The sequence below is a fragment of the Somniosus microcephalus genome, chromosome 3 (genome assembly GCF_052327205.1).
Source record: "Somniosus microcephalus isolate GS21.2 chromosome 3, FLI_Smic_1.0, whole genome shotgun sequence".
NCBI lineage: Eukaryota > Metazoa > Chordata > Chondrichthyes > Squaliformes > Somniosidae > Somniosus > Somniosus microcephalus.
Genome location: NC_140989.1, coordinates 50,709,875 through 50,725,904, shown reverse-complemented (window position 1 = coordinate 50,725,904; position 16,030 = coordinate 50,709,875). Strand labels below are relative to the sequence as shown.

General features: G+C 47.1%; 1 protein-coding gene across 1 annotated transcript in view; it reads right to left on the bottom strand.

The window, feature by feature from the left end:
- stpg4 (sperm-tail PG-rich repeat containing 4) overlaps positions 1-16,030 on the bottom strand; it is an 82,495-nt gene that overhangs the window by 55,947 nt on the left and 10,518 nt on the right. Inside the window, exon 3 of the mRNA XM_085980378.1 lies at positions 5,379-5,633. Coding sequence (XP_085836504.1) covers positions 5,379-5,633 — 255 coding nt within the window. The remainder of the gene's footprint in view (positions 1-5,378; positions 5,634-16,030) is intronic.

The window sequence follows — 16,030 nt, the reverse complement described above, 5'->3', positions numbered from 1 at the left end:
CCGGCTCAGAAATTCACTCTCGCCCCCCTGCCTGAGCGCTTGCCATTAGCAACGACTGGTAGAGGAGGCGGAATGCAGTCGGATGAGCGCTATATAAAGGCGTTAACTTACGGGTTTTTTTTAGTCGGCAAAGAATGCTGCCTTGTCAGTTTGACAAACGCAAACAGGCGTTTTGAGCGTTCTCAATTTGAAGGAGTATTCTGGCTGAGAAAAATGTATCACTTTCATTTGGGTTATATTTGATAGTGCAACATTTCCATCATTTAATGAGGGCTCTACTGGCACTGGACCTCGCCCTCCAGCATCACCGTCGGAGGCAGTGGAGGCAGAGAGAAAGATTGCAAAATGTGGCCAGAGGGAGGAGGGCCGACAGGGCTCTCAACAGGAGGCCTTCACCCTCCCAGGTATTCCAGCAACATTTCTCCTACATCAATCTCACTGAGGAGCAGTGTCTTAGAAGGCTCTGCTTCACCAAGGACAGGGTCACAGAGCTCTGCCACCTCCTGCAGCCAGACCTCAAGCCTCACAGCAGGAGCACCACATCTCGCTCAGTGGCAGTCAAGGTCACCGTCGCCCTCAATTTCAACACCAGCGGATCCGTTCAGTGTGCAACAGGAGATATATCTAACATCTCGCAGTTCACCGTCCATTGCTGCATCCACGAGGTCACAGATGCTCTCTACCAAAGGAGAAGGGACTACATTTCCTTCCCCATGACCAGAGAGAAGCAGCACGAGAGTGCATGAGGCTTTGCCAGGATAGCAGGCTTCCCCATGGTGCAGGGCCCCATTGACTGCACCCATGTGGTTTTGCGGGCACCTCATAACAATCCTGAGGTATTCCGTAACTGCAAAGGCTACCACTCACTCAATGTGCAGTTGGTGTGCGACCACACACAGGACATCCTCACCGTCAATGCCCGCTGTCCTGGCAGCAGCCACGATGCCTTCATCCTGCAGCAGACCGGTATGCCAGCACTCTTCCAGCCACCACATCAAGCTAGCGGATGGCTGCTGGGAGACAAGGGGCTATCCGCTCTCCACCTGGTTAATCATTCCCCTCCACAACCCCAGCACTCGTGCCCAACACTCATACAATGAACAATGAGAGCCATGTTGCCACCAGGAACGTCATTGAGCAGCCCATCGGAGTGCTCAAGCAACGGTTCCGCTGCCTTGACCATTCGGGAGGAGTCCTCCAGTACTCGGCTGAGCGGGTGTCCCTTTTCGTCATTGTCTGCTGCATGCTGCACAACTTGGCCATCATGAGTGTGCAGCCATTGCCACCAGGCATAGCTGCACCACCTCAGAAGAAGAGGAGGAGGAGGAACAGGAGCACGAACATCAGCGACGGAGGAGGCCGCCACTCAATCGGCCTGTGACCGCCTCATCAGACTTCGGTTCCAATGAATTTGAGGCAACTTCCTGGTTGCTCAACCCGTCCCCATCATTCCATCAATTCCTCATTCCATACCACACCCCAAAGCTGAAATGAGACACAGCCCCAAATGTGCAACATTCCAATAATAAATTTATCCAAATTCAGCAACCACATATATACAATATAAACTGATCACCCTTGTGCAAACCCTTACTTCCCCTCTTTACAGTGCCTTTCCCATATCTAGTCTTCTTCTTAGGCAGTCCCTCGGAACCGAGGATGACTTGCTTCCAAATTAAAAATGAGTTCTCAGGTGACTGATGAGTCCAATGCGGGAGCTACAGTCTCTGTCACAGGTGGGGCAGATGGTGGTTGAAGGGGCGGGTGGGTGGGGTGCTTGGGTTGAGTTGTGCTCCTTGCGCTTGGCTTCCGCTTGCTCCCATCGAAGAGACTCGAGGTGTTCGGCGCCTTCCCGGATACTTCTCCTCCACTTTGTGCGGTCTTGGGCCAGGGATTCCCAGGTGTTGGTGGGGATGTTGCACTTTTTCAAGGAGGCTATGAGGGTATCCTTGAAGCGTTTCCTCTGCCCACCTGGGGCTCTCTTGCCGTGACGGAGCTCCGAGTAGAGTGCTTGTTTTGGGAGTCTCGTATCGGGCATGTGAACAATGTGACCCATCCATCGGAGCTGATTGAGCGTGGTCAAAGCTTCCATGCTGGGGGTGTTGGCCTGAGCGAGAACACGGACGTTGGTGCGCCTATCCTGCCAATGGATTTGCAGGATCTTGTGGAGGCAGCGTTGGTGGTACCTCTCCAATGCTTTGAGGTGCCTGCTGTACATGGTCCATGTCTCTGAGGCATACAGCAGGGCGGGTATCACTGCTGCTCTGTAGACCATGAGCTTAGTGCCGGGTTTGAGGTCCTGGTCTTCAAACTCTCTCTTCCTCAGGCGACCGAAGGCTGCACTGGCACACTGAAGGCAGTGTTGGACTTCGTCATCGATGTCTGCCCTTGTTGACAGTAGGCTCCCGAGGTATGGAAAGTGGTCCACGTTGTCCAAGGCCTTGTCGTGGATTTTGATAATCGGAGGGCAGTACCGTGTGGCGGGGGCAGGTTGGTAGAGGACCTTTGTCTTACGGGTGTTTAGTGTAAGGCCCATGCTCTCGTACGCTTCGGTGAAGGTGTTGACGATGGTTTGGAGTTCGACCTCCGAGTGAGCGCAGACGCAAGCATTGTCTGCATACTATAATTCAACGACAGAGGATGGGACGACCTTGGATCTGGGCTGGAGGCGACGGAGGTTGAACAGTTTCCCGTTAGTTCTGTAAATTAGCTCCACTCCAGTGGGGAGCTTATTGAGGGTGAGATGGAGCATTGCAGCAAGGAAATATCTAGTGCTCCTACGTAGTGTCTCCCCAGTGGCTGCAGCAGGGCTGGTGGAAGCCTATTGAGTGTCAATGGCAGAGGCTACAGATGGCCTTGCAGGACCCTCAACCAGCTCTGGGCCTGGAAAGCCCGGCTGTAGACTGCGCCACCTCAGGCTGGGCGGTGGCAGTCTGGGTCTGGACAGGCAGAGACAAGTGCAATGGTGGAGTGGCAGTGGTGGGATTAGGAATGCTGTCATCCTGAGAGAGAACAGCAGGTTCCTGCTCCACTGACCCACTGCCACTCCCCCAGGGCAGCACCTCAGCATTCCTACTAATCTGCTGGAGCACAGATTGGTGGGCTGCTGGGACACCGTGAGATCCCCGGTGGGCTGTGGTGGATCCAGCAACGATGGTAGCAGTCACAGCTTGCATGGCATCAAGCTGAGACTGCATGAGAGCAGTCTGAGACTCAATGCCACCAACCATTGCCTGCATTACAGCACTAAGATGATGCGTCACTTCCACCTGTGCTGCAATGGAAGTTGCCACATCACCCATGACACGCAGCATCAGGTCTGAGTCACCACGGTCTCTCTGGGAGTCCACCATCCTCTGCAGAGTGGAAATGATGGGCTCCATGGTGCGCGCAGAGCTCTGTGCAATGTTGGAGGCAGACTCCTCCACGCTCCTTACCATTGCCAAGAGGTTCTTGGCCACCCTTGCCATTGCACCTATCATCTCAGAGTGCATGGCCATCACCCTTCTTGTGAACGCCTCCCCATCGAGGTCCTCATCTGAGTCCTGTCCAGAACTTGCGCGCGAACTCGCCCTGCGGGGGGGAGCTGACTCCCGAGCTACCGTTTCCCTCTGACCTTGCTGCAGCCCGCTTGTCCCCGGTGCATCACCCAGTGCAGATCCTGCTACTAAACCTGCCTCTAAAGATCATGTAGTGCCAGTATCGGAGGTGGTGCCTGCAGGTGAGATATGTTGTGATGCGGTGCTTTGCTCCTCCTCCTCCTCTCCTTCCTCACTCTCAGTGGGAGGCTCAGGGACAGGCTGGTCATCTGGTTGCTGATTCTCTGAAAGCATAAAGGCACAAGACTCAGGTTCAGGTGAGCCCAGGGGGGCAGGAAGGAAGCAAGGAATGCAGACAGTATCAGGAGCTGGAAAGTGGGAAAGGCTTGTGGTGTGAGGGGGAAGTAGGATGAGAGGAGAGGGGATGAACATACCGTTCTGATGAAGGGTCACAGATATGAAATGTGAACTCTGTTTCTCTCTCCACAGATGCTACCTGGCCTACTGAGTGTTTCCAGTACTTTCTGTTGTTATTTCAGATTTCCAGCATCCGCAGTATTTAGCTATTGAAGATACCGTTGTTGCCCCAAGGGGGTCAATGTTGCCGATGGCCATGCCACCCGCCACCCGCTGCTGAATGAGTTGCAGCACTCGCTCCGCCAGGTCTGAAAGCTGCTGGAGCTGCGCATCACCCTCGCTTGTTCTGTGCTGCTCCCTCCTATTGTGGACCATCTTGGCCTGCAAGAGAAACGAATGTGTGTGAGTCAGAGTCCAGCTGTGTGTTTGGGAGATATGCCAGCCATAGTTGAATAGCTGTGATTGTAGGCAAGGTGTGAGATGTGGATGTGAGTTTGAGTAGGTGCAGATGTTTGGTGGGCGAGTGGTGGGGGTGTGGTGGTTTTGTGCAGTGTGTACAAACTGAGGTTGAGATGCTGGTCTTAGGACCTGTTGAAGCATGTACTCACCTTGACCACCCGAGTAAGGTTGTTGAATTTCTTCCGGCATTGTGTCAGGCTGCGCACGACCACACTGCTGGCCGAGACCTCCTGGGCCACTTCCCTCCACATTGCTCTGAATACCTGGGGCAAGGGCCTCCTTCCAGTGGCCGGGAACAGCACTGCACTCCTTCGCTCCACTCCCGCGACCACTGCCTCCAATGCCTCGTCCGTGAAACGATGAGCTCTCTCCCTGGGAGTGGGATCAGCCATCACGATCAGGGGATTGAGTTCCTTGCAGGTCGCCTTCACAGCCAGCAATGCTGATAATGAGGATCTGCACAATGATGCAACCTCACCTTTAAGAGCTGGAAGGGGCCAGTGTGAAGGATCATTCCCGATTGTATAGCACCTGAAATTCATCATCGCTCTGCTGGTAGCGCCCTGTAGCGCCCTGCTTAGGTCATTAACGCTTGATTTAGCGCTCCAACACTTTCCAAGTGCGCTAAAAGCCAATTTAGGGAAACCTCAAACTCATTACTAATTTTACACGATTTCAAAATTAAATCAGGGGCTGCTGGTGAAGGGTTGGCTAGTACTTATAGAATCATACTCTACTTTAAGGAAAAGAGAAAACTGGGGGTGGAAAAGAATTATTCTTTGCCAAATTCTTCATGGCTAATTAATGGAGGCCAAGGTAACAAGTGACTAATTGTAAACTGGCTACAAACGGTCAATTTACATAACTGCGCTGCATTAGATAATATTCCTGTACTTATCAATTGCACACTATTTGCTTAAGTTAATTAATGGCCACTTTTTCTTGAGGTTTGAAGAGAAGAACATAAAGCTGATTGATTAATAAATTCATAAGTGCATATTTCAATAAAGTAAATGACATCACCTTTTGAAATACAGGGTGTACAATTTTCTTTTTGGTAGCGTTTCTGAGAACTTGCAAGGATGATGTTGTCTTCCCCACCTCAGTTAAGGCTACTGGACTCGGACCAATTTTTGCTAGCTGTTCACCCGACTGTGATTCTGATGTGATAGTGCGGCTCCTGCCTTTCCCTTTAAAATTATATGTTCGTTTCACTGGATTTAGAAGCCCCTCTTGGATAAAATCTTTTATGACATATTTTCCAGGGATTGGTGTATCCTGTAAATAAATAACATGAGCTAAATTGAAGTTCCCAATACAATAACTTCTGCTGTAGGTCTACGCTAGATCTTAAGAGATAAACAAAAACCATGTATGCAGAAAATTTGAAATAAAAACAGGAAGTGCTGCAAATACACTGTGGGTTATTCGGAGAAAGGCAATTAACATTTCAGGTGGAATGTTACGTCAGAGCTGAATCTTACAAACTAGACCTTGCAAAGTTCTCTGAAATCCATACTGGTATATATATATTTGAATGAATAATTTTCAATAAAATAGTTTTGACGCAAAACTTCCTGTGTCTCTGTGCTGATCATTTCGGTAGGAAAAACAGAAAGGCAGAGTATTATTTAAATGGTGACAGATTGGGAAATGTTGATGTACAAAGGGACCTGGGTGTCCTTGTACACCAGTCACTGAAAGCAAACATGCAGGTGCAGCAAGCAGTTAGGAAGGCAAATGGTATGTTGGCCTTCATTGCAAGAGGATTTGAGTACAGGAGCAAGGATGTCTTACTACAGTTATACAGGACCTTGGTGAGACCACACCTGGAGTACTGTGTGCAGTTTTGGTCTCCTTACCTAAGAAAGGATATATTTGCCACAGAGGGAAGGTTCACCAGACTGATTCCTGGGATGGCAGGACTGTCGTATGAGGAGAGATTAGGTCGACTAGGCCTGTATTCACTAGAGTTTAGAAAAATACGAGGGGATCTCATTGAAACGTATGAAATTCTGACAGGGCTAGACAGACTGGATGCAGGGAGGATGTTTCCCCTGGCTGGGGGGTCTAGAACGAGGGGTCACACTCAGGATACGGGGTAGGACATTTAGGACTGAGATGAGGAGAAATGTCTTCACTCAGAGGGTGGTGAACCTGTGGAATTCTCTACCACAGAAGCCTGTGAAGGCCAAGTCACTGAATATATTTAAGAAGGAGATAGATAGATTTCTAGACGCAAAAGGCATCAAGGGGTATGGAGAGAGAGCGGGAATATGGTATTGAGATAGAGGATCAGTCATGATCATATTGAATAGCGGAGCAGGCTCGAAGGGCCGAATGGCCTACTCCTGCTCCTATTTTTCTATGTTGTATGTTTCTCTCAGCCTCCTGGGTCCTACCCTCTGGAATTACTTCCTCTGCCTCTCCTCCTTTAAAATCCTCCTCAAAACTCATCTTTTGGTCACCTCTCCAAATGTCTGCTTCTTGACTAGATGTGATTCCCAGATACTTACCTGTGAAATGCCTTGGGATGTTCTTTATGTTAAAGCTGCTATATAAATTCTAGTTGTTGTTGTAATGCAAACTAGTTATCGTGTGATGCAGTTCTGCCGAAGGATTATTGACCCGAAACTAAGGCCTAAAATTTGCGGTCGGTGGCATAGTTACGGAGTACGCTGCCGCCCTCCGAAAAGAATACAAACTTACCTTGTGTGAGGCCCCACACGTCGACTTGCTGTTCAGCGCTGCAGAGTTGTGCCCAGCGTATTACATCACAAAGGCCAGGAGCGCAGCATGCAGCCTATGTGTGAGGGTAGACACGCCCATAAAATCTGTCAAAACTAATCCACGCCCACAGAAACTTCTTTCAGCCTCTGCCATTGAAATTATATTTTAAAAACTTTTAATTAAACTGGCATAGAGTCTTACTTCATATATCATCGTTTTGTTAAACTGATGAACCCATTTGTATTGAACATCACACAGTGAGTCTGAAAGTATTGTTAACTGTTCTGGTACCACTTCACAATAAAATGCAGGTACCTAGTGGCAACATTTAGAAGCATTAAAAATATAAAATATAACAATTTTTAATATTTAAAATGATCAATGTTTTCTGCACTCCAATCGTATGATCAAGAACTGGGCATTTGGCACAGATCATTTATACTTCCTCCAAATGTATGAAATAAAACCATTTTGCTATTTAATTACGTTATTTAATACATCTAAAGCTGCCCCACAGCTGGTGTGCTACGTGCCTGGTGTATAGTAATTCGAAAGGATCATTACTAACACCTTTCAATGATGTAAACTTACTTCATATATCATCATTTTGTTAAACTGATGTAACAAAATACCAACAATAATTTGGAATCTGTTTTGAAGGTTAAAAAAGATAATTTGAGGTCAATGGAAAGATTCTCGTCCTTTGACCATTTACTAAAGCGAAATAAATCGTTTAGCTGTTCAACCTTCTATTGCGGTTAAAAGTTTCTATCACTTGAGAAGTGTATTAACGTTACATTATTTATATTGTATGCTAAGATACATGGTCCTTTTCTTATTTGCACTAAGTAGGGCATTGTAGAGTGTTTTGCTAGCCCAAAGAATTACTTGCGCTGTACTTCAAACATCCCGGCTTTTTAAATTAAAGATGTGTTCGTTGCATTGTGTGTAAATCAGGTAAGTTTTTTATTCTTTTAAGGCTAGCACTTAATATCCTGTCAAAGCTCCATTAATGAGAAAAGATAAACTGTACGACGGATTACAATTCAACAGCACTGAAAGGCGTTAGTAATGATCCTTTCGAATTACTATACGCCAGGCACGTAGCACACCAGCTGTGGGGCAGCTTTAAATGTATTAAATAAAGTAATTAAATAGCAAAATGGTTTTATTTCATACATTTGGAGGAAGTATAAATGATCTGTGCCAAATGCCCAGTTCTTGATCATACGATTGTGTTGTATCCGTGTGTTAATGGAGACACGGAATGCAGGAGTTGGTTTAACAGGTGTTTACTGAACAAAGCCTGGAGGTGAACTAACAGATACAAGACGCTATACAGGCTTATATACCCGAGTGGTCACTATCGGTATTACAGTACACGGGGGCTCTTAAAGGTACATACACTACAGATTGGAGTGCAGAAAACATTGATAATTTTAAATATAAAAAATTGTTATATTTTATATTTTTAATGCTTCTAAATGTTGCCACTAGGTACCTGCATTTTATTGTGAAGTAGTACCAGAACGGTTAACAATACTTTCAGACTCACTGTGAGATGTTCAATACAAATGGGTTCATTTCACAGTGCGCTTGCTTTCACTAACAGTAAAATTTTCGGACTTAATTGCAGGCAGTTGGTGGGCAATTAGCTCATCTCTGCGCCAGTAATGAGTATTTCCCCATCGGTGCGGATCATCCGTCAAGGCGTACCGTGACAAATCGCAAGTTCAATTTCAAAGGTGGTACGACGGCCTACTCTCAGAGAACGTCGTCATACCCACCGCAAAATCTGCCCCACTAACCCTATGTTTCGCGCTCCACGGTTGCTACGTTTTCAGCATTTTCTGTTTGTAGTTTGGATTTCCAGGACCAATGTTCCCTTTAAGCTGTACTGCCGCGTGGCCACGCAGCGCTCCAGGGATCCTGCGCAACCGGTGAGCCGGCATTTCCATTGAAAAAAAAACGCGCCTGCGTGGACTTTTAAATGGGCCACGCAGCCCATTAAAGGGGCCTCGCAGCCTGAAAAAAAATTACGGGGAACATTGTCCAGGACCTGCAGTATTTTGTTCTTTGCTTTACTGATTGTCTCAAATGTTTTTCTGTGAAACTCAGCAGATGTAAGATTTTTGAGATTAGGTTCTGAAAGTTAAAGTACATACAAAGAAGTTCTCTTGATCATAAAGAGCTCTTAAAGTCTGTTATTAAGTCACACAGACCCAGAAAAGTAACTGGGATTTCCACTCCTGATTTCCATCATTTACCCCTACTGGAGAGTAGAAGGGGAATTTTAGCTCCTGGGCAGGAAGCCGACGGAACCCCCTACCTGAGAATCTCTGTGGGATGCCTGACCGATTAATTGCGATGCTTCATTTGCATCCTGCCAGCCAACTACCTGCCGAAATGGGCATAAATGGGTAGCTGGCTGGTTGCCAGCAGGTTAAGATCGGGTGGCCACCAGATGGTTTCACCAGCGTCTTCCGGGTGGGAAGGGAGGAGCCTGGGCCAGCAGAGGACCAGACTTTCCTCATAAGGCCTTGAGGAGCACTCCTGCTCCTCCTGGCCCCACAAAGGTAAGTTTAAAACTTACCGTTAGGACCTTCGTTTCTTCCCAGGCGGATTTTACTGAGCAGGGCGATGGTCGCAGTTAAAATGCCATCGGATGTCCTGTGTATGTCAGATGACCCCAATTACCATATATTAATAAGGTTGTCGCCTGAGTCAGGCGGGCACCTCAGCTGCTGGTAGAAACAGTAAGGTTAAACCTACTGCAGGGCGACACTGGAGCGGCAAATAGAGCCATTATATTTGAACTCCCATTCCACCAGGCAGAGACAGTTAAAATTATCCCTTCGGGTCTGTAGAGAGCAGCTGAAGGCAGGTTTATGCTTGGCTATGATGCCCCCACAGTTGTACAACCTTATTTTTTGATTTTTAAAAAAAGTTTATTCTATAGTTACTTTAAGAATTTTTCTCCATCACTCTCCTCTATCAGCTGAGGCACACTGCTCGTAGTGCAAAGTCAAAAACTCAGCTCTTAAACCTTCTGCCAATGCTGTTCAGTTGGCCACAAGGAGGTATGTGGCAGTAAATTGTAAGCTGCTAGAGGGGTTTGGGAGAAATAGTTTTCCGACATTACTCTGTCATCTTTTCAAACACTGTCAAAGACCTCATTAGAAGGGTATTGTCATTGTGAAAATGTGTTTGGCAAACCTTTTGGGGAGATAAAAGAGGCAGAAGAACAGTCGCTGCTTAAAAATCTGTTCCATTTCCTGCTTTTTTCCAGTTCTGACGAAAGGTCATCGTCCTGAAACGTTAACTCTGTTTCTCTCTTCACAGATACTGCCTGACCTGCTGAGTATCTCCAGCATTTTCTGTTTTTATTTCAGATTTCCAGCATCTGCAGTATTTTCTTTTTGGAGAAGAACAGTCCTAGCTGGAGACACTTATGAATCCTTTGGTTCCAGGAGAGACCCAATTTGAGAGGGAGTCCCCGGTGGAGAACGACATAAATTTAAAGCAGCTCGGATTAATCTTCAATCTTGCTAAATGTCCACTGATCAGCTATTGAAGGGCCCAGAGAGCAGAGTACTGAGTCTTGTATAATATTGCACCTTAATGGGACTGGGGAGTTGCGAGAGTTTACTGGCGAAAAAGGCAACAGTTGGAGAGTCTGCAGATCACACGAGTAACAGGGATAGACTCCAGAAGTAGTTGGAGAATAAGTGGGAGAAAAGGAGACAGTAACCGAGATATAGAAAGCATTACAGAAAAAGAGAGAGATAAACAGAGACACAGGAAGAGAATAACAGAGAGACTTCCTTTGACATCATAAAGAAACGGTATGAGGAAGTATCCCATCCAAACCTGGGCAAAGCTGATGAGTAAAATAAGTAGACCTTGTCTAAATATTACTGAAAACCCCTGTGCCCAAGAACAAAATAAACTCACTCACAATAAACAGTGAATGCACCAGGCAGATGCACCTAAATTTCTCATTACAGGTTGACAAATGCCCCAGACAGCCCTCAGTTCAGGGGCAAGGGGAGCACAATCAACACATCCACAAAGCAGTTTTTATAGGAGGCCCCCCAAACCCCATGAGACAGCTCCAGCCATCTGTCAACCACAGTAATGTGTTTCGATATGACTTGCAATATCAAGTGCACGTGTTTGCAAACAAAGGCTCGTCAGGTCTTTTTTGTGCGGTCTGTGCCATGTCCAGCATGCCCGTCGAGTTTCAGTAGGTCTTAATGGTTGTCTTTTATATGGGTATTGTTAGTTCTCAACAGGGGTCCTAGGGTAATGTTACACTGTAACTAGCAATCTCACAAAGTAATTTTGCAGCAACTTATTTTTTTTTAATTGGCTGTCAATCTCAATGCCAGGAAGAGACGTTGGCCTAGAAATTTGTTTGCCCCCGAAAACGGGCGCAGGGATCGCAATGCGCTAGCAACCCGCGCCCGTTCGGAGGACTGCAGGCAGCAGATGAACTTCATGCTGCCTGCTCATTTCAATGATTGTGGCGTTCAGCCCATCGCTGAACGCGCTGCTGAGTGGCTGAACGCTCAGCAGGGGGGCCCAAGTTTGTGAGGCTAGCACCAATTAAAGCTAGCATGCACTACTTAAAGGCAGTCTGCACCTCAAAGAGGAGGTGCATTCTGCCTGCAGCAAATCATTGTACGGGCTGGGGAAGACAGTGGAAAGGAACTATTAATGATGGCACAACAGGGGTGACAGCATGCACCAAGGTTCTCTGATGCAGCACTAGAGGCCTTGGTGCAGAAGGTCAATAGGAGGAGAAAGGTCCTCTTTCCACAGAGGGCCAGGAGGCCCTCCAGGCAACAGAGCAAAGTGTAATGGAGCAGATAGTCACTGTGGTGAATGCCAGGAGTGTAGCCCCGAGGACCTGGACTCAGTGCAGGAAGAAGTTTAATGACCTCACATGAGTGGTCAAGGTCAGTGAATACATCTTCAAATGCCATATCCCACCATCTGCACCACTAGCCTCATACACTGCTCAATTCACCATCACTCACCTACCAACAATCTCTATCAATCACGACTCATACATCACATTCACAATCTCACACATTTACCACTGTTGCAAGCCTCACACCCACTTCTCACAGCTTTCACACACTGTCAGTTATTCAACCTTGGCAGGCACATCACCCAAACACATTGCACCACACTCACTGACACACTTCCCTTTCTCTTTCAGAAAAAGGTGGCACATAACCGGCACTAGCAGAACCTCACCAGTGGAGGACAAGCTCACCTGCATCACTTCACCCCCATGGAGGAGACGGTGCTGGCTATTCTTGGGAGGGGCATAGCTGAGCCCATGGCCAGCGGCGGGGCTGAAAGAGCACAAGATGCTGGTATCCTCATACGTTATCCTCCTTCTCACATCCCACTTCCCCCTCATCCCACAATCTCTTCTGATTTCCAAGCTGCACATGGTGTAAGCATGCACCTCTTGCTTTCCCCCTTCCCCATCACCACAATCCTACCCTTGTGCCTTTCTCATTTCAGAGACCCAAGAAATCTAACCTGCCCAGCCAGAGGTTCAAGAAGAGGGAGAGGAGAGTGATGAAGAAGAAACACCATCACTCGATCTGACAGTCGCAGCCACCAGCTCAGATACTGGCACTGTGTGGAGTTTAGAGGGTAGCTTAGAGGTGGGATCTGCACGTGTTGAGTTACTGGGCACAAGTGGGCTTCAGCCAGAGCAGGGGAAAAGGCTAGCGCAGGTGCCAGCTCGCCGGAGGGAGAGGTAGCACACGTGTCCTGCTGCAGAGGACTCAGATGAGGATTTCGATGGAGCGGCCTACAGAAGAACGCCGATTGGTATACACAACAAAATGCTTGGTGCATTGGCAGGCCTGCCAGAAAGCCAGAGTGCAATGTCAAGGGGCATGGAAGAGTCTGGCATCAATCTTGCACAGGGCTTTGCGCAGAACTTGGAGCCCATCCTTTCCACCATGGAAGGGGTGGGCAGATCCATTGGCACACTTGTGGACACAACCATCTTGCAGCGTCTTATTGCAGCACAAGCACAAGCCACCCTATGTCTGAGTGCTGCAGTGCAAGCTCAGACTTCTGCCACACAAGCTCAGACTGCTGCCATTGTGGCTGTGTTTACCAGTGTGGAAAGGGGCTTGCAGGGTGTCACAGCAGTCCAGCAATCTGTCCTCCAACAGATGGCTAGGAATGCTGAGGTGCCGTCCCAGGGGAGTGGCAGTGGGTCAGTGGAACAAGAACCTGCTGTCCTCTCTCAGGATGGCAGCATTTGTCCTCCCACCACTGCCACTCTGCCAGTGCCCTTGCTGTTGCCTGTCAGCCAGCCAGTCCAGACTGCCGCCGCCCATGCCAAGGTGGTGCAGTCTGCAGCTGGGCCTTCTAGAGGTGCTCGAGGTCATCCTGCAAGGCCATCTGCAGTCACCCCCACTGAAAGTCATACTGCAGCCACTGGGGTAGCACTTCGTAGGAGCACGAGGACAGGCAAAGACACACTGAAGACAAGCACTAAGGAAATGCACAAGGGTGATTAGTTGACTTTGCTATGTTATATTGGATGGATTTATGGATAAAGTTGGATTGGAATGTTTCTTTTGTGGTGGCTTTTATTTCAGCATAGTGCCCAAGAGGACGCTGTGATCGTCAGTAACAAAGGGAAGGTAAGGTGTGGGACTATTGTTGAATGGGGAATTGGGGTTATGTTCACTGGTACCGCAGTCAGATGAGTTGATCACGGACAGCCCAGACAGTCTGGGTTGACTCCTCACTTTTGCTTCCTCCTCCTCACATTTTGATATATATAAATGACCTGGATATTGGAATACAGAGTAGAATTTCTAAATTTGCCAATGACATCAAACTTGGGGGTGTGGCAAACAGTGAAGATGATACCAATCGACTGCAACAGGACATAGTAAGGCTAGCAGAATGGGCAGACAGGTGGCAGATGGAATTTAATACAGAGAAGTGTGAGGGAAAATAGATTAAGGTGTAAGACGGTACATGAGCAGTGGTGTACATTCAAGGAGATATTTCACAACTTTCAAGAAAAATATATTCCACTGAGGAAAAAGGGGCGTAAAAAAGACAGCCATCCGTGGCTAAGTAAAGTAATAAAGGATAGTATCCGACTGAAAACAAGGGCATATAAAGTAGCCAAATCTAGTGGGAGGATAGAAGGTTGGGAAGCATTTAAAAGCCAGCAAAGAATAACTAAAAATTAATTAAGAAAGGGAGGATAGATTATGAAAGTAAACTAGCAAAAAATATAAAAACAGATAGCAAGAGTTTCTACAGTTATATAAAAAGAAAAAGGGTGGCTAAAGCAAATGTTGGTCCCTTAGAGGACGAGACCGGGAAATTGGTGGTGGGGAACATGGAGATGGCAGAAACGCTGAACAAACAGGGGGCTGGGGGGGGGGGGAGGAGCTAAACATGATTAAAATCACTAAGGAGATGGTACTCGGTAAGATAATGGGACTTAAGGCAGATAAATCCCCTGGACCTGATGGCTTACATCCTAGGGTCTTGAGAGAAGTAGCGGTAGGGATTGCGGATGTATTGGTGGTAATTTTCCAAAACTCCCTGGATTCAGGAAAGGTCCCAGCAGATTGGAAAACTGCTAATGTAACGCCCTTATTTAAAAAGGGAGGTAGACAAAAGGCTGGAAACTATAGACCAGTTAGCCTAACATCTGTGGTTGGTAAAATGTTGGAGTCCATTATTAAGGAAGCAGTAACAGGACATTTGGATAAGCATAATTTAATCGGACAGAGTCAGTATGGTTTTATGAAGGGGAAGTCACGTTTGACAAATTTGCTCGAATTTTTTGAGGATGTAACAAACAGGGTGGATAAAGGGGAGCCAGTGGATGTGGTGTATTTGGACTTCCAAAAGGCATTTGACAAGGTGCCACACAAAAGATTACTGCACAAGATAAAAAATCACAGGATTGGGGGTAATATACTGGCATGGGTGGAAGATTGGCTAGCTAACAGAAAACAGAGAGTTGGGATAAATGGTTCATTCTCAGGTTGGCAATCAGTAACTAGTGGTGTTCCGCAGGGGTCAGTGTTGGGACCCCAACTCTTTACAATCTATATTAACGATTTGGAGGGGACCAAGTGCAACATATCCAAGTTTGCCGACGATACAAAGATGGGAGGGAAAGCAGTGAGTGAGGAGGACATAAAAAACCTGCAAAAGGACATAGACAGGCTAAGTGAGTGGGCAGAAATTTGGCAGATGGAATATAATGTTGGAAAGTGTGAGGTTATGCACTTTGGCAGAAAAAATCAAAGAGCAAGTTATTATCTAAATGGAGAGAAACTGCAAAGTGCTAAAAAGGGATCTGGGGGTCCTGGTGCATGAAACACAGAAGGTTAGTATGCAGGTACAGCAGGTGATCAGGAAGGCCAATGGAATCTTGGCTTTTATTGCTAGGGGGATGGAGTATAAAAGCAGGGAAGTCTTGCTTCAGTTATACAGGGTACTGGTGAGGCCACACCTGGAATATTGCATACAGTTTTGGTTTCCATATTTAAGAAAAGATATACTTGCTCTCGAGGCAGTTCAGAGAAGGTTAACTCGGTTGATTCCGGAGATGAGGGGGTTGACTTATGAGGAAAGGTTGAGTAGGTTGGGCCTCTACTCATTGGAATTCAGAAGAATGAGAGGCGATCTTATCGAAACATATAAGATTGTGAGGGGGCTTGATCGGGTGGATGCGGGGAGGATGTTTCCACTGATGGGTGAGACTAGAACTAGGGGGCATAATCTTAGAATAAGGGGCTGCCGTTTCAAAACTGAGATGAGGAGAAACTTCTTCACTCAGAGGGTAGTAAATCTATGGAATTGAGAGCTGTGGAAGCTGCAACATTAAATAAATTTAAAACGGATATAGACAGTTTCCTAGCTGA